The sequence below is a fragment of the Aptenodytes patagonicus genome, chromosome 27 (assembly GCF_965638725.1).
Source record: "Aptenodytes patagonicus chromosome 27, bAptPat1.pri.cur, whole genome shotgun sequence".
Taxonomy (NCBI): domain Eukaryota; kingdom Metazoa; phylum Chordata; class Aves; order Sphenisciformes; family Spheniscidae; genus Aptenodytes; species Aptenodytes patagonicus.
The window spans coordinates 258,750-280,600 of NC_134975.1; the positions used below are offsets into that span (position 1 = coordinate 258,750).

The 21,851-nt window shown below is 59.7% G+C and overlaps 1 protein-coding gene across 1 annotated transcript; it reads right to left on the reverse strand.

Annotated features, from left to right (window-relative positions):
* Window positions 1-3,583: 3,583 nt before the first annotated feature.
* Window positions 3,584-21,400, reverse strand: LOC143171326 (uncharacterized). Its single transcript, XM_076360255.1, is given in 23 exon segments — window positions 3,584-3,683; window positions 4,492-4,695; window positions 6,257-6,365; window positions 7,776-7,990; window positions 8,803-8,912; window positions 9,951-10,074; window positions 10,306-10,474; window positions 10,916-11,011; window positions 11,014-11,069; window positions 11,593-11,696; window positions 11,786-12,182; window positions 14,719-14,855; window positions 16,345-16,364; window positions 16,415-16,494; window positions 16,991-17,194; window positions 17,283-17,391; window positions 17,642-17,856; window positions 18,180-18,295; window positions 19,075-19,198; window positions 19,856-20,024; window positions 20,106-20,260; window positions 20,355-20,458; window positions 20,939-21,400. Coding segments are annotated over 23 exon segments (3,453 nt in total). The 5' UTR covers window positions 21,305-21,400; the 3' UTR covers window positions 3,584-3,613.
* Between the last annotated feature and the right edge of the window lie 451 nt (window positions 21,401-21,851).

Below are 21,851 nucleotides of genomic sequence, written 5' to 3' on the forward strand. Positions count from 1 at the left end.
TTGGTTTTGTGTTTGGTTTTCTTTTTTTTTTTTTTTAATCTCTCGGGGGGGGGGGGGGGGGGGGGGGTGTCGGGGTTTATTTTACTCGTTTTTGCCGCGCGAGGGTTTCTTTCTCACCTCCCCCGCGGCAAGATGGGCCGCGGCCCCCTGCGAGGGGACGGGCTGACCCCGCCGTGTCCCCGCCCCGCAGGGTGGCTTTTGGGGTGACGCCGCGGTGTCCCCACCGAGGGGACACGGACGGGACGGGGGCTGCCTTTCCCATCGCCGTTTCCCGGCTTTTCCACCCAAAATGAGGCGCCCAAATCCATTCCGCCGCCTCCCCGGCAACGCGGCGTGCCAAAACCCGCGCTTTTTTCCCCTCCTTTTCTTGGGAAAGTTCAGACCCCTGCGCCAGCCGGGGTCGCGTTTTTGGGGCTTTTTGTTAATTTTTTTGATTTTTTTGGGGGGGTGAGAGCTGCTTTTTTTTTTTTTTTCTTTTTTTTTCTTTTCCCTTTCTTTCCGGTTTTATTTTTATTTCCCTTTTTTTCCTCCCTGTTTTTATCATTTCGCCCCGCCATCTCTCCCGCCTCGGAGGATGCTCCCCGCAGCCCGGCCGATATTCCCCCCCCCCCCCCCCCGCCCAGACGAGGCCTTACACCCCAACGTCCTCCTCCGGCCGGCATGAAACGGGGCAAAATCCCTCCATTTGGGGGTTTTCCCTTGCTCCCACACGGCGCAGAGGGAGAAACGCTTCGCCTCCGTGTCCGTCCCCCCCAACCCGTCACGGTCGCACAGGGTTTGTTTTGGGGTTTGGGGGGATTTATTTTGGGGGGGGGGGGGGGAAGCCGCTTTCACCCCCAAAACGCCGCTGACGGGGAGAGGTGGGAGACGCCGCTGTTTTGGGGCTCTCCGGGGACACCCCAATATCCCCGTCTGCCCCCCCCAAGGGTCCCGTTGACTGAATGTGCCTGTTTTTTCTAAAAATCAACTTAAAAAACCTACCTCCGAACCCCCACCTCCCTGCCACCGCACCCCCAATTTCACCTCCCAGAACCCCCAAAAGAGAGGAGCCAACCGGGACGGCGGCGGAGTAGCCCCGAAACCGGCCCCGTGAGCAGAAAAATAGCCCCCAAAACTGGCCAAAATAGCCCCCAAAATGGCCAAAATAGCCCAAAAATGGCCAAAAATAGCCCAAAAGTGGCTGAAATAGCCCCCCAAATGGCCAAAATAGCCCAAAAAGCGGCCGAAAATAGCCCAAAAAGCGGCCGAAATAGCCCAAAAAGCGGCCGAAATAGCTCAAAAACTGCTGAAATAGCTCAAAAAAGGCTGAAATAGCCCCAAAAATGACTGAAATAGCTCAGAAAATGGCTGTAATAGCCCCCAAAAATGGCTGAAATAGCCCCCAAAATGACTGAAATAGTCCAAAAAGTGGCCGAAATAGCTCAAAAAAGGCTGAAATAGCCCCAAAAATGACCGAAAATAGCTCAGAAAATGGCCGTAATAGCCCCCAAAAATGGCCGAAATAGCTCAAAAATGGCTGAAATAGCTCAAAAACGGCCAAAATAGCCCAAAACCCAACCAAAATAGCCCCAAAACTGGCCGAAATAGCCCCCCAAAAGGCAGAGATAGCCCAAAAAAAGACCGAAATAGCCCAAAAAAAGACCGAAATAGCCCCCAAAAAGACTGAAATAGCCCCAAAATGGCCAAAATAGCTCATAAAACGACCGAAATTGCCCCAAATTAACCAAAACCCCTCAAAATTGACCAAAACCCCTACAAACCACCACCGCACCAAAAAAAAAACCACCCCCAAACCAACCCGGCTCTGGGCGACGAAGTGGCTCCAGCCCGGTGGTTTCTCTCCTCCCCCTCCTCGAGCGCGATTCGGGTGGAAATGAAAGCGTTTTGGTTAAAAATGGGTGGGTTTCCCCCATTTTCGCGCCCTGACAGGGGCGGGACGACGAAATGTCCCTCAACGGGTGGGTTTTACCCCAATTTCCCTCGGCAAAGCTTCACGGTTGTGTCTTATCCGGGAAAAAAAAAACAAAAAAAAAAAACAAAAAACAAAACCAAGTGACACCAAAACGGCTTGTTTTCGTAATAAAAACGGATAAAACCGCAGCGGTGTGGAAGTGAGGGCGTTTGGGGGCGAAAATGGGGCTTTTGGGGGCAAAAATGGGGGGGTTGGGGCAAAAAAGGGGGGTTTGGGGCAAAAATGGGGGGGTTTGGGCAAAAAGGGGGGTTTGGGGCAAAAATGGGGGGTTTGGGCAAAAAGGGGGGTTTGGGGCAAAAATGGGGGGGTTTGGGGAGCACCGGTGTGTTGGGGGGTGCCTGGGATTGGGGGCAAAAACGTATTTAGGCGCTCGGATGTGGCTTCTCCGAGGGCTGATACTGGGGTTGTGCTGCCCCGAATTTGGGGTGAAAACCCGCCGTTTAGGCGCTCAGATGTGGCTTCTCTGAGGGCCAAAACTGGGGCTGTGCTGCCCCGAATTTGGGGTGAAAACGAGCTATTTAGGTGCTCGGATGTGGCTTCTCTGAGGGCCGATACTGGGGTTGTGCTGCCCTGAGTTTGGGGTCAAAACCAGCTATTTAGGCGCTCGGATGTGGCTTCTCTGAGGGCCGATACTGGGGTTGTGCTGCCCTGAGTTTGGGGTGAAAACCCGCCGTTTAGGCGCTCGGATGTGGCTTCTCTGAGGGCCGATACTGGGGTTGTGCTGCCCTGAGTTTGGGGTGAAAACCCGCCGTTTAGGCGCTCGGATGTGGCTTCTCCGAGGGCTGATACTGGGGTTGTGCTGCCCTGAGTTTGGGGTCAAAACCAGCTATTTAGGTGCTCAGATGTGGCTTCTCTGAGGGCTGATACTGGGGTTGTGCTGCCCCAAATTTGAGGTGAGAATGAGCTATTTAGGTGCTTGGATGTGGCTTCTCTGAGGGCCGAAACTGGGGCTGTGCTACCCTGAGTTTGGGGTGAAAAGAAGCTATTTAGGCGCTCAGATGTGGCTTCTCTGAGGGCTGATACTGGGGTTGTGCTGCCCTGAGTTTGGGGTGAAAACCCGCCGTTTAGGCGCTCGGATGTGGCTTCTCTGAGGGCTGATACTGGGGTTGTGCTGCCCTGGTTTTTGGGGTAAAATCGGCCCCATGAGGGGCTTTTGCCACCCGCTGGCCCCGGCTTGACGTGACAATTAATCCCTTTGCAGATTAATTTTGCAGCTAAATCGCCCGAATTGGGGCAAAGGCCGGAGCTCGAGCGCCAGGAGCCAGGCGTCCGGGTAATATATAGGGGAAATTAATCCTCGTTAGCCTCCTTTGGGGGGGGGGGTCCCCCCAAAAGCCTGGGTTCCCCAGGGGAGGGGGTGTCCCCCCAAAAGCCTGGGTTCCCCGGGGGGGTGCGGGGACCCCCGGAGGCCTGGGTCCCCCCGGGGGGGCGGGGAGCGGTTGATATCGAACGCCGACGTTGCGATGAGGCTTTATTGGGATTAAATAAATAGCGTCGGGGGGGGGAGGGGGGTATCGACCGGGGGGGGGACGGACACACACGACACGTGTCACCCCCGGGGGTCCTGTCGTCGTCCCCCCCCCCCCCGGCCCCCCCCGGCCCAGCGGGACCCAGGTGTCCCCGATGCCCATCTTCTCCCGCTCAGACGCCGTCCTTGGTCTTGGTGGTACTCAGGGGGACAGTGACCTCCTCCTCCTTGAGGTGACCCGCTCTGTGACCGCGCCGGGGGCAGAGAAACCCCAAAACCTTCAGCCCTTCTACCCCAAAATCGTCGGCTCTTACCCCAAAACCTTCGGCTCTTCCCGCCCCAAAACCTTCAGCTCTTACCGCAAAACCTTCGGCTCTTTCTGCCCCAAAACCTTCAGCCCCTCTACCCCAAAACCTTCAGCTCTTACCCCAAAACCTTCGGCTCTTCCCACCCCAAAACCTTCAGCCCTTCTCCCCCAAAACCTTCGGCTCTTCCCACCCCAAAACCTTCAGCCCTTCTCCCCCAAAACCTTCAGCTCTTACCCCAAAACCTTCGGCTCTTCCCACCCCAAAACCTTCAGCCCTTCTCCCCCAAAACCTTCGGCTCTTCCCACCCCAAAACCTTCAGCCCTTCTCCCCCAAAACCTTCAGCTCTTACCCCAAAACCTTTGGCTCTTTCCTCCCCAAAACCTTCAGCTCTTACCCCAAAACAGTCAGCTCTTCCCGCCCCAAAAACTTCAGCCCTTCCCACCCCAAAACCTTTGGCCTTTCTCCCCCAAAACCTTCAACCCTTCTCCCCCAAAACCTTCAGCCCTTCCCACCCCAAAACCTTTGGTTCTTCCCACCCCAAAACCTTCAGCCCTTCTCCCCCAAAATCTTTGTCTCTTCCCCCCCCAAAACCTCCCGGGTTCCTCCAGGAAAGAGATCTTCCCCCTAACATGGGGATTCCCCCACCTCGTGTCCACCACGAAAGGATCGGGGAGAAAAAGGGGACCTGGTGGGGACGGGGTCCCTCGGTCTGGCCAAGGCCACCCCGCTGGGGAGCCCCTCACCGTCTCTCGACGTCCTTGACGGTCTCGGGCAGGGGCACGTTGCGGGTCTCGGGCAGGAAGCAGGTGGCGACGGCCGAGACGATGGGGGCGGCCCCGTAGATGACGAGGGGCAGCACCGGGGTCACGTCAGCTGCCATGCGCACCAACGGGGCCACCATGCCCCCCACGCGGGCCATGGTGCCCCCCAGCCCCATCCCCGTCTGCCTGCGCCAGGGAGAGGGAGTGGGTGGACGGACGGACAGACGGATGGACGGATGGAGAGGTGGTTGGATGGATGGATGGATGGATGGGTGGGTGGTTGGATGGATGGATGGATGGAGAGATGGATGGATGGATGGATGGATGGATGGATGGATGGATGGATGGAGGGTTTGATGATGGATGGGTGGGTGGGTGGGTGGGTGGACGGATGGAGGGGTTGAAGGTTGGGTGGATGGATGGAGGGGTTGAGGGATGGATGGAGGCGTGGAGAGGTGGATGGATGGAGGGGTTGATGATGGATGGATGGAGGGGTGGAGAGGTGGATGGATGGAGGGGTTGATGATGGATGGATGGATGGATGAAGAGGTGGATGGATGGAGGGTTTGATGATGGGCGGGTGGGTGGTTGGACGGATGAAGGTGTTGAAGGATGGGTGGATGGATGGATGGAGGGGTTGAGGGATGGATGGATGGATGGATGAAGAGGTGGATGGATGGAGGGTTGGAGGGATGGATGGAGGGGTTGAGGGATGGATGGATGGATGAAGAGGTGGATGGATGGAGGGTTGGATGGATGGATGGAGAGGTGGATGGGTGAGTGGGTGGGTGGTTGGACGGATGGAGGGGTTGAAGGATGGATGGATGAAAAGGTGGATGGATGGAGGGTTGGATGGATGGATGGAGAGGTGGATGGGTGGGTGGGCGGGTGGGTGGTTGGACGGATGGAGGGGTTGATGGGTGGGTGGGTGGGTGGATGGATGGAGGGGTTGAGGGATGGAGGGGTTGAAGGATGGATGGATGAAAAGGTGGATGGATGGAGGGTTGGATGGATGGATGGATGGAGAGGTGGATGGATGGAGGGGTTGATGGATGGGTGGGTGGGTGGGTGGACGGATGGAGGTGTTGAAGGATGGGTGGATGGATGGAGGGGTTGAGGGATGGAGGGGTTGATGGTGGGTGGATGGACGGACGGACAGATGAATGGATGGAGATAGAGGTGGTTGGATGGAAGGAGCAGTTGAGGGATGGAGGGGTTGAGGGATGGAAGGGTTGATGATGATGGATGGATGGGTGGATGGGTGGGTTGAGGGATGGAAGGGTTGATGGTGGATGGATGGGTGGAGGGGTGGATGGAGGGGTTGAAGGGTTGAGGGATGGAGGGGTTGGTGGTGGTTGGAGGGGTTGAAGGGTTGAGGGATGGAGGGGTTGGTGGTGGTTGGAGGGGTTGAAGGGTTGAGGGATGGAGGGGTTGGTGGTGGTTGGAGGGGTTGAAGCGTTGAGGGATGGAGGGGTTGGTGGTGGACGGGTGGATGGAGAGGTGGTTGGAGGGGGTGGAGGGGTTGGTGGCGGATGGGTGGGTTGGTCGGCGCCATGGAATGGTGTTTGCACGGGTGGGTGGGTGGGCGGGTGGGCGGGTAGATGGGCTGGTCGATGGGCGGGTGGGTGGGTTGGTGGGTGGAGGACGGCTCGGTGAGTGGGTTGGCAGACGGATGAGCGGATGGACGGACAGACGGATGGAGGGAGGGCTGCGGTGCCAGCAGCCCCCGCGGGTGACGACCACCCACCTGATGACGGTGGGGAAGAGCTCTCCGGAGAAGATGTAGGCGCAGTTGAAGGAGGCGGCCAACGAGCCCTTCCCGATCACGGCGAAGGCCATGCGCAGCGTCTGCAGCTCTGGGGACGGGGATGGGAGGTCTCGCACCTCCGGCCCCCCAACGGCTCCTCGGTGACCCGCCAAAGGTCCTCCTTCCCTCCGCCTCCACCCCCGGAATGTCCCGAGCCCCTCCAATGACCCTTCATCCCTCCATCCTTCAACCTCTGTCGCTGTGTGTCCCCCCCCCCGGTGCACCCCCAACGTCCCCCCAACGTCCCGTCCCCCCCCGTCTCTGTCCTCCAACCTCCTTCCCTCCGTCCCTCCAACCTCCACCCATCCTTCCACCCTCTGTCCCTCCATCCCGTCATCCTCCAACCTCCATCCCTCCATCTTTCCAGCCTCTGTCCCTCCAACTTCTCTCTCTACCCTACATCTTCTTCCTCCATCCCATTCTCCTCCATCCCACTGTCCTCCATCCCACTGTCCCCCATTCCATTGTCCTCCGTCCGTCTGTCCTCCATCTGTCTGTCCTCCATCCCACTGTCCTCCATCCCACTGTCCCCCATTCCATTGTCCTCCATCCCTCCATCCCACTGTCCTCCATCCCACTGTCCTCCATCCCTCCATCCCACTGTCCTCCATCCCTCCATCCCATTGTCCTCCGTCCCACTGTCTTCCATCCCACTGTCCTCCATCCCATCGTCCTCCATCCCTCCATCCCACTGTCCTCCATCCCACTGTCCTCCATCCCTCCATCCCACTGTCCTCCATCCCACTGTCCTCCATCCCACTGTCCTCCATCCCTCCATCCCACTGTCCTCCCTCCCACTGTCCTCCGTCCCACTGTCCTCCATCCCCCTGTCCTCCATCCCTCCATCCCACTGTCCTCCATCCCACTGTCCTCCATCCCTCCATCCCATTGTCCTCCATCCCACTGTCCTCCATCCCACTGTCCTCCATCCCTCCATCCCACTGTCCTCCATCCCTCCATCCCATTGTCCTCCATCCCACTGTCCTCCATCCCTCCATCCCACTGTCCTCCATCCCTCCATCCCACTGTCCTCCGTCCCACTGTCTTCCATCCCACTGTCCTCCATCCCACTGTCCTCCATCCCACTGTCCTCCATCCCTCCATCCCACTGTCCTCCATCCCACTGTCCTCCATCCCACTGTCCTCCATCCCACTGTCCTCCATCCCTCCATCCCACTGTCCTCCATCCCTCCATCCCATTGTCCTCCATCCCACTGTCCTCCATCCCTCCATCCCACTGTCCTCCATCCCACTGTCCTCCATCCCTCCATCCCATTGTCCTCCATCCCACTGTCCTCCATCCCTCCATCCCACTGTCCTCCATCCCACTGTCCTCCATCCCTCCATCCCACTGTCCTCCATCCCACTGTCCTCCATCCCTCCATCCCATTGTCCTCCGTCCTTTCAGCCCTCCGCCACCCATCCATCCACCCATCCATCCATCCATCCCGGCGCCCACCCATCGGCACGACAATGTTGGCCAGGATGCAGATGCCGGCGAGCGCCAAGGAGCCGCTCTGGGCCACCCGCCGCCCCAGGCAGCTGATGGCCAGCACCGAGGCCAGCTTGGCCGGGATGTCCACCGCCCCGAAGACCAGCTGGCTCAGGTAGATGTCCACCCCGAAGCCCTGCAGATCCATGGCCAGCCCGTAGTAGGCGAAGCTGGTGGAGAACCTGCCCCCAAAACCCAACGTGTCAACGCAAAACCCACCAGGCACGACCAAGTGGGGACCGAAAAGGGGGGGGTTGGCCCCCAAAAGGGGGGGGTTGATCCCCAAAAGGTGGGGTTTGACCCAAAAAGGTGGGGTTTGGCCCCCAAAAAGGTGGGGTTTGATCCCCAAAAGGTGTTTTTTGCCCCCAAAAAAGGTGGGGTTTGGGCCCCCAAAAGGTGGGTTTTGGCCCCCAAAAAGGTGGGTTTTGATCCCCAAAAGGTGGGGTTTGGCCCCAAAAAAGGTGGGGTTTGGCCCCCAAAAGGTGGGGTTTGCCCCAAAAGGTGGGGTTTGGCCCCCAAAACGGTGGGGGTTGGCCCCCCAAAAGGTGGGGTTTGCCCCAAAAGGTGGGGTTTGGCCCCCCAAAAGGTGGGGTTTGATCCCCAAAAGGTGTTTTTTGCCCCCCAAAAAGGTGGGGTTTGCCCCAAAAGGTGGGGGTTTGCCCCCAAAAAGGTGGGGGTTGCCCTCCAAAAAAGGTGGTTTTTGACCCCCAAAAGGTGTTTTTTGACCCCCAAAAGGAGGGGTCTGCCCCCCCAAAAGGAGGGTTTTGCCCCAAAAAGGAGGGGTTTGCCCCCAAAAGTGGGGTTTGACCCCCAAAAGGTGGGGTTTGGCCCAAAAAGGTGGGGTTTGACCCCAAAAAGGAGGGGTTTTCCCCCAAAAGGTGGGGTTTGGCCCCCCAAAAGGTGGGGTTTGATCCCCAAAAAGTGGTTTTTGCCCCCCCCCCAAAGTGGTTTTGCCCCAAAAGGCGGGTTTTGGCCCCAAAATGGCCCCACTTGCCAGACGAAGGAGACGCCGCAGGAGACCGTCCTCATCCCGGGGGTGCGGACCAGGGTGGCCAGGGCCCCCCCTGGCAGCGGCGGCTCCCGGCGCACCAGCGCCCGCAGCGCCTGCGGGAGGGGGGGATCTGGGGGGATCTTGGGGGGGGGATCTAGGAGGGATCCAAGGGGTCGGGGGGATCCAGGGGATGGGAGGGATCTGGGGGAGGATAATGGGGACCTGGGTGGAGCTAGTGGGGTCGGGGGGATCTGGGAGGGGACGATAGGGGTCTCAGGAGGGGATCCAGGTGATCTGGAGGGGATTGGAGGGGTCTGGGGGGATCTAGGTGGGATCAGAGGGATCTAGGCGGGATACTAGGGGTCTCAGGAGGGGATCCAGGTGATGTGGAGGGGTCTGGGGGGATCTAGGTGGGATCAGAGGGATCTAGGAGGGATAATAGGGGTCTCAGGAGGGGATCCAGGTGATGTGGAGGGGTCTGGGGGGATCTAGGTGGGATCAGAGGGATCTAGGAGGGATAATAGGGGTCTCGAGGGGATCCAGGTGATGTGGAGGGGATTGGAGGGGTCTGGGGGGATCAGAGGGATCTAGGAGGGATACTAGGGGTCTCAGGGGGGATCCAGGTGATGTGGAGGGGATTGGAGGGGTCTGGGGGGATCTAGGTGGGATCAGAGGGATCTAAGAGGGATACTAGGGGTCTCGGGGGGATCCAGGTGATGTGGAGGTGATTGGAGGGGTCTGGGGGATCTAGGTGGGATCAGAGGGATCTAGGAGGGATACTAGGGGTCTCAAGAGGGGATCCAGGTGATGTGGAGGGATGGGGGCTGTTGGAGAGATCCAAGAAGGTCACAGGGACTGTGGGGGGATCCAGGTGATGTGGAGGGATCTGGGAGGGATCTAGGGGAGGGTCAGAAGTATCTAGGAGGGATAGAGGGGGTCTGGGGCGATCTAGGCTGAGTAGAGGGGAAATGGGGGGATCTAAGGGAGAATGAGGGGGGGTCTGGAAGGATTTGGGGGATCTAGTGAGATCTGGGAGGATCTGGAAGGATCCGGGGGTGCGGGGATGTAGGAGAGGCTACAAGGGAACTGGGGGGGGGGGGATCTGGGAGATCAGGGGGATGGGGGGGGGGCTCTGGGAAGCTCCCCGTCACCTCCTCGCTGAGTTTGCCCCCTTCCTCCATCCTGCCATTGACGCGGGCGACTTTGCGGAGCCCCTTCAGGGCCAGGTCGGGTCTCCCCGAAATCACCTGCCACCGGGCTGACTCCACGAACAGCCTTGGGGGCGGGGGGGGGGGAGAGGGGTTATGGGGGACCCCGAGCATCCGGGGTGGGGGGGGGTCCCTGCTCCTACTCGGCACCTCCCACCCACCCATTGAGGACCAAGGTGTCCCCACCCCACCCCCCTCCCGTAAGGACCCCAGACACCCCAATATCCACCTCCTCGCCCCCCCCCCAAGCCATGAGGATGGGGGTGGGCAGCCGCCCGGACGCCTGGGTTCCCCGTACCAGGAGTAGAGGAAGAAGAGGAAGAAGGGGAGGGAGACGACGAGCTGGAGCCAGCGCCAGTGAGGGAGGCCGAAGGCCGCGGCCGCCAGCACGAACTGCCCCAAGGTGTAGCAGTAGCCGTTAATGGTGCCCACCACGGCGCGCGCTTCCGTCGGGATCCACTCCATGCCTGCGGGCAAACCGTCAGCGCGCGGACGGTGGGGGTCTGTCCCGTGGGATAGGGCCAACCCGGGATATCTGGGTCCCTCCCGCGGGGTGGGGGTGGTAGGGTTGGAGCCTGGACGCCTGGAGCCTTCCCCAAGGTCAATGGTGGTAGAGCCAAGCACGGACACGTGGGTCCCTCCCCAGGGTCAACGCGGTAGGGTTGGGGCCTGGGTCCCTCCCCAGGGTCAACGGCGGTAGGGTTGGGGCCTGGGTCCCTCCCAAGGGTCAACGCGGTAGGGTTGGGGCCTGGGTCCTTCCCCAGGGTCAATGGCGGTAGGGTTGGGGCCTGGACGCCTGGGTGCTTCCCGTGGGATAAGGGTGGTAGGACCAAGCCCGGACCCCAGGGTCCCTCCCATGGGGTAGGGGGTGGCAGGACCAAGCCCAGACCCCAGGGTCCCCAGCTCACAGAGGGAGGCGGAGTTGAGGGAGACCCCGGCCATGGCCAGGCCCGCCAAGAAGCGGCAGAGACAGTAGACGACGAAGCTGGGGGCGGCCGCGGTGCCGGCCCTGTCACCCCCAGCTGCAGGTAGCACCAGGTCAGCAGCGCCCGGCGCCCGAACCTGCTGGGACACCGGCGCTGGGGGCACTGGGATGGGGGACATGGGGCACTGGGGGCACTGGGATGCTGATATGGGGCACTGGGAGAGGGGCATGAGGCACTGGAGGTGCTGGGATGGGGGATACGGGGTGCTGGAGATGCTGGGACAGGGGACACGGGGTGCTGGGGCCACCGGGACGGGGGTTGTGGGGTGCTGGGGCCACCGGGATGGGGACATGGGCACTGGGATGGGGGGGGGGCAAATGGGGGGGGCTGGGAATTCTGGGACAGGGACATGGGGCACTGGGATGGGGACACAAGGCATCTGGAACACTGGGATCGGGGAATATGGGCGCTGGGAATACTGGGAAGAGTGACCTGGGGGCAGTGGGGACAGTGGGACAAGCCGTGCTGGGACAGACCCACCCCGGGGGGCAGTGGGGACACCAGGGGGAGAGGGAGGGGAGGACATCCCTGTGCACAGCTCTCCCCGCTTCCCAGTTCCTCCCAGTTCATCCCAGTACAGTTCCGGGGTGGCCACGCACTTGTCGGAGAGGACCCCGAAGAGGCCAGAGCCCAGGAGGATCCCGGCCATGTAGATGGATTGGGCCACCTGCCTCAACGTCTTGGACTCGCACACCAGGTCCCACTGCCAGCGGGAGAGGACACGGGGAGGGTCAACACCTGGACACCTGGGTCGTTCCCCCACCCAGGGCGGGGCTGTGGGCCACCCCTCACCTCGGTCACGATGGTGTGAGCGAAGACGCCGTCGTGGTAAGTCCAGCCGTCATGGCAAGGCTCGGTGGCCGCCCCGTTAGCCGTGCCGTTGACCGTGCCATTGACCTCTAAGAGGTGCCACTGGGGTTCCACGTAGCGGCGGCAACGCTGGGGACGGTGGTGGCCATCAGAGGGGATGGAGACGAGGAGTGGGACATCCCCGACGCTGTCATTGGCCAGGGGCCGAGGCCGGCAGTGGTGCTCGGGGACACCGGCAGTGAAGTTCTGCAGGAGGTTGTGGCTGGCCAGCATGAGCAGCGGAATGGCCAGGGCGGCCACGTAGGTCACCTGGAAGCGTCCCATCCCGCCCAGGCGGGCCAGCAGCTCCACGAAGGTCATGGTGGGACGAGGGATGGAGCTGGGGAGGAGGGGCCCAGGTCAGCTGGAGGGTGGGAGGAGGAGAAGAGGTTGAAGGATGGGCTGAGGAACGGCCGAGGAACGGCCCAGGGGTGGTTTGGAGGAAGGGGTGAGGGTTGGATCAAAGGATGGGCCAAGGGATGGATGAGGAACAGCCGAGGGGTGGTTTGGATGGTCAGTGAATGGACAGATCCAAGGAGGGGCCGAGGAACGGCCGAGGAACGGCCCGGGGGTGGTTTGGAGGAAGGGCTGAGGGTTGGATCAAAGGATGGGCCAAGGGATGGGTGAGGAACGGCCGAGGAACGGCCCGGGGGTGGTTTGGAGGAAGGGCTGAGGGACAGGTGGAAGGACAGGCCAAGGGATGGACAAGGGACGCAGCAGAGGAAGGGCCGAGCAGCAGCGAAGGGGTGGGTTGGAGGACGGTGGAGGGACAAGACCAGGATTGGCCGAGGGACGGGACCGGGGATGGCCAAGGGATGACCAAGGGCCCAGCCGAGGAGAGGTGGGGGGGAGAGGTGAGGACGAGGGATGGACCAACGGACAGACCACGGGAGGGACAGAGGGATCAAGGGGGGGGGGATGTCAAGGGAGGGACTGAGGGACAGACGGAGGAAGGAATCGAGGACCCTCCATTGATCATCTGTTGATCGGTCTATCAATCTATCGACCAGTCTATTTATCGGTCTATTGACCTATCGATTGATTGGTCCGTCCATCGATCCACCGGTCTCCCTATAGGTCTATCGGTCGGTCTGTCCACGTACCGATCTATCAGTCTGTCTGTCGATGATCTATCGGTTCCTCTATTGATCTCTCAGCGCCTCGCTCGCTCGCTCCGTCTCTTGATCTGCCGATCGCTCCGTCAGTGTCGCTATCAATTTGTCGGTCTCTATTGATCTCTTGGGGTGTCTATTGATCTGTCGGTCTATCAGTCTGTCAGTCTCTCTGCCTGTCAATCTATCAATCTCTGGATCTAATTGATCAATCTACCTACCAGTCTATCAACATCGCTATCGATCGATCTCTATTGATCTATTGGGGTGTCTGCTGATATATCAGTCTCTCAATCTGTCAGTCTCTCTGTCTATCGATCTATCACTCGATCTATCGATCTATCACTCGATCTATCGATCTAATCGGTCGATCTACCTGTCATTCTATCAATCTCAGTCTCTATTGACCTACCAGTCGCTGATTATTTATTTCTTGCTATCAGCTCGGCCCCTCGCTGCTCTGCCTCCTCCTCCTCCCTCCCCCCACATTATCGGTTGATCAGTCAATCAATCAATCGATCGATCCTCTCTCCCGTCTGTCCTACCGCTCTCGCAGTAGGTTCATCCCTCCAATGATCCCTCGCGATCAATCGATCCCTACCTGCCCTTCTGCTCCTCTCCCTCTCTCTGCCACTCTCTCGGTCTCCAGCTCGGTCTCTCCGGCCACCCGCTGTCCTTCCGTCCCTCCCTCCGTCCCTCCCTCCCTCTGCCACTCCCACTCGCTCTTTCTCCAGCCCTCCTTCGCCCCTCGGTCGATCGATCGATCAATCGGCCGATGGATTTCTCGATTGCCCATGCCAACCGTCATCCAGCTGGCGGATCTGCCCCCCCGGCCCTCTGCCCCGACTCCTCACCCTGTCAATCGAGCGATTTATCTGCTCATCTACAGAGGTCTGGTGATCAATCTATTGATCTCCCCCTCTCTATCCCTCGATCTATTGGTCTCCCTGTCGATCAATCCAGCGAGCTCTTTCTCTATTGATAAATTATTGATCTTTAGCTCTCTGTCATCTATAATGTGTTGATCATCAATTAGTCCATAATCTCTCTCTCTATTTATTAATTTATTGGTCTATATGTTTCTGTTGATCAATCTATCGATCTATTGATCAATCTATCGTTCTACAGCATCTCTATTGATCCGTCTGATGGTCTGCGTGTCGCTATTACCGATAAATTGAGCTATAATCTATTCATTGATCGACCCAGTGGTCTGTATTTTTCTACTGATGAATCTGTTGAGCCACGATCCACCGATCAATCTAATGATCTGTCTCTCTGTTGATCAATCTATTGGTCTGTCGATCGATTTATTGATTTTTAATCTTTCTATGGATCAATGTATCTGTCTTAATCTCTCTATTGACCAGTCTATTGGCCTATAACCTTTCTATTGATTGATTTATTGATCTCTAATCTCTCTGTTGATTGATCTATTGGTCTCTCTCTATTGATCAACCTATTGACCTATAATCTATTGATCTTAATCTATCTATTGACTGGTCTATCAGTCTCTATTGATCAATCTATTGAGCTTTAATCTCACTATTGATCAATCTATTGACCTATAACCTCTCCATTGATCAATATAATCGTCTTTATCTATTGACTGGTCTATTGGTCTCTGTTGACCAATTTATTGATCTTAAATCTCTCTATTGATCAATCTCTTGAGCTTTAATCTCTCTCTCGAGCAGTCTGTTGGCTCTGAGGCTCTCTCCTCTCTCCTGATCAACACATCGATCTCTCTATTGATCCACTCACCTGATCGTCGCTCTAGCTATCGCCCAAACTCTCCCAGCACCAAATCCCGCTCTCCGGAGCCGTCTGCTGGCAGCTACCACCCCTCGGCCCCGCGGCTGTCCATGGCCACGGCCCTGTCCCTGTCCCTGTCCCCGCTCCTATTTAAAGCCACCCCCGGTCCCGGTTAACGTTTGACTCCGGCGGGAGCAGATCCCGCTATGGGTCAGTGGAGACGATCGTCAGGCGGAAATGCTGGTGCTGGCCATGCCGGTCCCCAACCAGGGATGCCCGACGCCTCCCTGGGGCCATCCCATCCTCTCCATCCTCTTCCTCGCCGAGGAAGCCCCCATCCCCAGGTGGATGGGGACCCCCCTAGCCCCCCTCAGCTTGTTTTCACCGTCCATGGTGCGTGATTCGTGGGACAAAGTCCCTGGGGCCCTGAACCGGATCCCCGGGAGCCCCTTGGACCCCGGGCAGGAGGGCAGGGGGAGGCAGCAGAGCGTAAGCAGGAAGGGGCGGCGACCAGGGGACTTTGGGGGTGGCTTGGCGGGGGGGAGGACGTTTGGGTCCTCACTGGCTGGGTGGTTGGAGAGAAGGGTGCGGTGGGTGCTGGGTGGCCGGACGCTTAGGTTCTTGGGATCCATGGGGCCTTGGGAGGTCTGGGCACCTGGATTCCTGGGACATCTGGGTCCTTGGGACATCTGGGTCTTTGGGATCCCTGGGTCCTTGGGATCCCTGGGTCCTTGGGATGTCTCTAGGCACCCAGACACCTGGGTCCTTGGGATCCCTGGGTCCTTGGGATCCTTGGGATCCATGGGTCCTTGGGAGGTCTGGGCACCTGGATTCCTGGGATCCCTGGGTCCTTGGGACATCTGGGTCTTTGGGATCCCTGGGTCCTTGGGATGTCTCTAGGCACCCGGACGCCTGGGTCCTTGGGATCCCTGGGTCCTTGGGACGTCTGGGTCCTTGGGATCCTTGGGTCCTTGGGATCCCTGGGTCCTTGGGATGTCTCTAGGCACCCGGACATCTGGGTCCTTGGGACGTCTGGGTCCTTAGGGTGTCTGGGTCCTTGGGACATCTGGAAGCCTGGGTCCTTGGGATCCCTGGATCCTTGGGACATCTGGGTCCTTGGGATCCCTGGATCCTTGGGATGCCCGGACACGTGGGTCCTCAGGATCCCTGGGTCCTCAGGACGCCTGGGTCCTCCCTGCGCTCTTGACCGTGACTCTCCCTCCCTCGCAGCTCCGGCGCAGGCAGAGGGGAGGAGGGGACGGTGGAAGGGGGGGACGCGATGCCGAGGTCACAGCACCCCGCTGGGTCCCATATTTGCCTTCAGGGCGGGACGGCCAGGCTGTGCAGGACCCCCCGCGGCCGTGGGAAAACACCCCCCGCCCCCCACCCCTCCGCCCTCCCCTTGGCTGCGTTTCACATGATTTTTGCTTTTATTGTTTTTATTCCAGCACAGAAAAACCATCCTGCGAAGCGGCATTTGGGGGGGGGGGACACACACGCCACATGCCACACGCCATCCCCTAACTCTCCATGGAGAGGCGGACGCCTGGGTCCCCTCCTTGGCCATGGTCATCGCCGTCCCTTTGCTCTTCTGGGGCGGGATGCACCCCCCAAACCCCACTCCTGCTCCTTCACCCGCTGGGTATATTGAGGACCTGGGGGGGGGGGGGCGGTTTGGGGGTCCCCCAGGGTGGTTGGCACTAGCAGGGCCCCGTGGTGCCGCTGGGCTGGATGGGTTGAAGTGGGACCTGGAGATGTTGGGCTTCGTCCTTCTGGGGCTGGGTCCTGGCGGGAGAGGGAGGATGGGCTGGATGGTTTTGGCAGGCCGGGTGGGTTTTCGTGCTGCTGTTCCCCCTCCTTCCCCATTGACCTGTCCATCCATCACCCATCCATCCATCTTCATAGACGTCCGTCTGTCCATCCTTTCATCCATCCATTGCTCTAGTCTTCCTCCTATCCATCCATCTGTCTATCCACTTATCTCTGCCCAATCCCATCCACCCCTGTCCATCTGTCCGTCCATCCAGCACCACAGACAACCAATCCTCCACCCCGTCCGTCCACCCAACTGCCCATCCACCTCTCCATCCATCCGTCCCCACACACAACCGATCCTCCATCCATCCCTCTCCATGTCCAACCAACCCTCCCACCATCCCTCCCTGTGTCCACTCGTCCGTCTGTCCCTCCCCACCAGCCGTCTGTCCCTCCCCACCAGCCATCTGTCCCTCCCCACCAGCCATCTGTCCCTCCCCTCGTCCTTCAGTCCCTCCAATCCCACCTGCCCTCCACCTCCTCCACGGTCTCAGGCAGTGCCGTGTTCCGTGTCTCTGGCAGGAAGATGGCCACCAGCCCCGACACCACGGGGGCTGCCCCGTAGATGATGAAGGGCAACGCGGGGAAGACCTCGTCTGTCATCTTCACCAAGGGGGCCGTGATGCTGCCCAAACGGGCCATGGTGTTGGCCAACCCCATGCCCGTCTGCCTGTGGGACACCGCGGGGCCCTGAAGGACCAGCCTGCGTGGTCACGGCCACCCCATCACCTCCCGCAACCTCCACCCCGGCTCCTTACCGAATAACGGTGGGGTAGAGCTCACCCGTGTAGAGGAAGACGCAGTTGAAGGACGCGGCCAAGCAACCCTTCCCGAAGACGGCCAGGGCAGTCCGGAGCGTCCGCAGGTCTGTGGGGATGAGGGCAGGACATCTGGGCCTCACTTTGGTGTCACTAAGTTGGAGGCGGGTTGGGTTGACAGTGGGTGATGGAGAGAGGAGACCCCAAACACCAGGATTTCAGGCAAATCGCCCGTAAAAAGCTAAAATCACTCAGCCTGTGAGTTGTGTTAATGGGTTGAGCTTGTTTTGGCCCTCCCAGGTGGTGCCTTATGCGCTGGAGATGAAGGGGACGCCACTGCCACCACCCCCAGCCCTCACCTCGTGGCACCAAGATGTTGGCCAAGATGGCCAAGCCAGCCAGGATGAGGGCAATGGACTGGGTGAAGCGTCGCCCCACGAAGGTGATGGTGAGGATGGAGAACAGCTTGGCCGGGATGTCCACGGCCCCAAAGACGAGCTGGATCACGTAGATGTTGAAGTCAAAGTTTTGCAGGTCCATGGCCAGCCCGTAGTAGGCGAAGCTGGTGGAGAACCTAAGCCAAGAAGAGGGGTGTGGGGCGGGGGCAAATGTCACCAGTGGGGAGGTGTGGGGTGGGATGTGGGGGTCACACACCATCCCCTGGCCTGTGGGAGCCAGCCAGGAGATCTGTGTCCTTTCCTGGAGCACGTGTGGGCCAAGAGACCTCTGTTGACCGAGTCCTGCACCGTGACTCAGTTTCCCTTTCCAATAAGGACCCAGCTAAGGTGGGTGTTTGGGGGTGGGTGGGGGGGTGGACAGCGGGATGGACGGATCAACGACTGGCGGGGGGGGACGGATGGACAACCACCCACAGATGTCCTCCGCCGCTGGGCGTACCACACAAAGCAGAGGCAACAAGAGATGCGGCGCACGACGGGCGTCCGGACCAGGTCAACCACCGTGTGGCGATTCCTCGATGAAGCCATCTCCTTCTGCATGTAGGACCTCAAGGCCTAGAGGGAGAGCCGGGGCAGGGGGGGGCTCTGGGGTGAGGACGGGGCACTGTGGTGGTCCCTCTTCTCGCTAGGGGGGGGCAGGTGTGGGAGGAGCAGAGAGGGAAACCAGGATGGAGCTTGGAGGGGGCGGGGGGTGGGGGGGGGGCAGGATTAAGCCCTGGGCAGGGTGGGTGGAGGGTGGGTGGGTGGAGGGATGGAGGGACGGACGAACAGATGGATGGCCAGATGGATGGATATGGGAGCCGGAGATGGTGGAGAGATGGATGGTTGGTTCGTTGTAAAAGGGGCTGGATGGAGATGGAGATGGAGATGACGGAGATGGAGATGGAGATGATGGAGATGGAGATGGAGATGACAGAGATGGAGATGACGGAGATGGAGGTGGAGATGATGGAGATGACGGAGATGGAGATGACGGAGATGGAGATGACGGAGATGGAGGTGGAGATGATGGAGATGACGGAGATGGAGATGACGGAGATGGAGATGACGGAGATGGAGATGGAGATGACAGAGATGGAGATGGAGATGACGGAGATGACGGAGATGGAGATGACGGAGATGGATGGTTGTATAAGGAGATGGGTGGATGCAGATGGTGATGGATGGACAGCTGTCTACGGGGGTGGATGGTTGTTTAAGGGGCTGGAAAGATGGGTGTAGGGGAGCCCCACTGTTGGCCCTCTACCTGAGGGCCAGGAGAGTGGGGTCACTTCCCCCCACGCCCTATAAAACGCCCCAGAGATGCCCCAGGGGACCCAGCCAGAGCCTTTTACTTCTACGTCGAGCTTGTCCCCTTCCTCTTTCTTCCCATTTATCCTGGCCACTTTCTGGAGCTCCTTCAGGGCTTGGTGGGACTTCCCCACCATGACCAGCCAGCGAGCTGACTCTGTTAACCACCTGTGGAGGAGATGGGGACAGGATCCCAAGGATCGCCCCACCATCTGTCTGACCCTGCCACCAGTGATCTACCCCTCTGTCCCTCCAGCCGTCTCTCCGTGCTTCCACCCAGCCAGCCAGGCCTCCAGCCAGCCAGCCCTCCATCCAGCCAACCCTCCAGCCGTCCAGCCCTCCATCCATCCATCCCTCCATCCATCCAACCCTCCATCTGTCCATCCCTCCATCCATCCAGCCCCCCATCCATCCTTGCACCTTCTAGTCATCTGTCCATCCACCTTTGCACCCACCTTTCCTTCTACCCACCCATCCATGCAACCCTCCATGCATCCATCCATCCCACCATCCCTCCATCCATCCATACCACCATCTGTCCATCCATCCCACCGTCCCTCCATCCATCCATACCTCCATCTGTCCATGCATCCATCTCGCCATCTCTCCACACCTCCATCTGTCCACCCATCCATCCCACCGTCCCTCCATCCACACCTCCATCTGTCCATGCATCCATCTCACCATCCCTCCATCCATCCACACTTCCATCTGTCCATCCATCCATCCCACCGCCCCTCCGTCCATCCATCCACACCTCCATCTGTCCATCCCTGCATCCGTCCCTCCATCCACGACACCATTCCTCCCCTTTCTCCTCCTCACCATGAGTAGAGGAAGAAGCAGAAGAAGGGCAGCGACAGGGTGAGCTGCAGCCAACGCCAATCAGGGATGGCGTAGGCGATCCCAGCCAGCAGGAACTGCCCGATGGTGTAGCAGTAACCCATGAAGGTCCCCACGAGCGCCCGGGTGCGAGTGGGCATCCACTCCAAAGCTGCCGAGATATGCAGAGACGTGGAGCAGACCGGGAAGGGTGCCCGGAGCCGGTACCGTGGGGCTGGTGGGGGCCACGTACAGAGGGAGACGCTGTTGAGGATGATGCCGGAGAAGGCCATGCCCGTGAGGAAGCGGAAGAGGCAGTAGACGGTGAAAGTCGGGGCAAAGGAGGAGCACGTCCCCATGGTGCCCATCTGAAGGTAGCACCAGGTGAGCAGCGACCGGCGGCCAAACCTGGGTGGTGGTGAGGAGGAAGGGGGGGGGGGGTGAGACAGCCCCCATGATGCTGCCCCACCTGCCCACGGGGACGGGGTGTCCCCCCCCTCACCTGTCCGAGAGACCCCCGAAAATGATGCCGCCCACCAAGACGCCGGCCATGTAGAGCGACTGGGCCAACTGCTTCAGACCCCGGGAGCTGCACACCAGGTCCCACTGCCGAGGGGCGAGGACATGGGGTGGGACAGAGATCGGGGCGGGGGGGGGCGGGGGGGGTCCCCTCTGGCCTCCCTTTTGCCCGCCAAAACTGGCCGTGGTGGATGGTAGGGTTGATCCAACACAACAGCCAACGGACGGCCAATGGAAACGCCAAGAAGGTGCCACTAAACACTTGGCCACCCTTCCCAGCATCCCCATGGTTGGAAGCTCCTTCCAGGGGGTCATCTGGCCCCTTTTTGACCCCCTTGTTGACGGCCACCAACTCCCTCATCCCCCCCCCCCCTTTCTTGTCCTGAGCTCTCACGGCGTTGAATGCCTCCACCAAGGGTTGAGTGGGGAAGACGCTCCAGTCGGAAGAACTCAACGTCGTGATGACAGCGGACCCTTCGCCGGTTCCTCAAGGTGGGAACCGCACACAGGATTGGGTGAAACGTGCCACCGGTTCCAAATCCCACCCCACTGCTGCTGCCGTCCTACCTCAGTGATGATGGTGCTGATGAAGACGCTGCGGTCGTAGGTCCAGCCATCACGGCAGGGCTCTGTCTCTGGCCAGCTGCTGTTGGGAGCCGAGCCGTTGGCCGCCAAAAGCCACCACTGTGGTGTCACGAAGCGTCGGCACTGCTCGCTGTGGGGAACCGAGACCCTCAGCAGGTCCTGGAGGTCGAGGCCGGTGACATTGGCCTCCCAACGAAGCCGGCAGCGATGGTCGCTGGTGGCGGCCGTGAAGTTCTGCAGAAGGTTGTGAGTGGCCGTCATGAGGACGGGCAGGGCCAGGAGGAGCACCGAGGCCACCTGGAAGCGTCCCATACCCCCCATGTGCTCCAGGAGGCTGGCGAAAGCCATGCTGCCGCCGTGAGACCCCGGGAACGCCCCGCAGCCATGCACGCCCGCCCCACACTCGCAGAGCCCCAAAAGGGATGGATTTCACCCCAAAAATCCTTCTCTCGCTCCCACAGTGTCCTCGCTCCACAAGCCCCAGGGATGGTCTCCTATATAACCTGGCCAACGGCTGGTTTGGGTTAATGTTTGACATCTGGGGTGGGGTTGGGTTGTTTTTTGGGTGATTTTCCAGCAGGAGAAGGCAAAGGCAGGTGGGCAAAAGTGCAGGCAAGGGCAGCGCGAAGGTGTCCGGGGGGGGCTGGGGGGGGGGCCACCAAGTGCCGGCAAAGGGTGGCCAGAGCCAAAGCCACCGGCAGCGCTTCCCTCCCCTCGTCGTGGCAACGAAAACCCCCCCCCCCCCAAATGGGGCAAAACTGGAGCAATCTGGGGCAGGAAGAAAAAAAAAAACCAACAACAAAAAAAATCTTCGTCTTTCTTTTTAATTATTTCTCCAGCGTTGCTTTTTTTTGAGGGGAAAAGGCGGCTTTTGGAGAGGGGCCATCTGGGACCA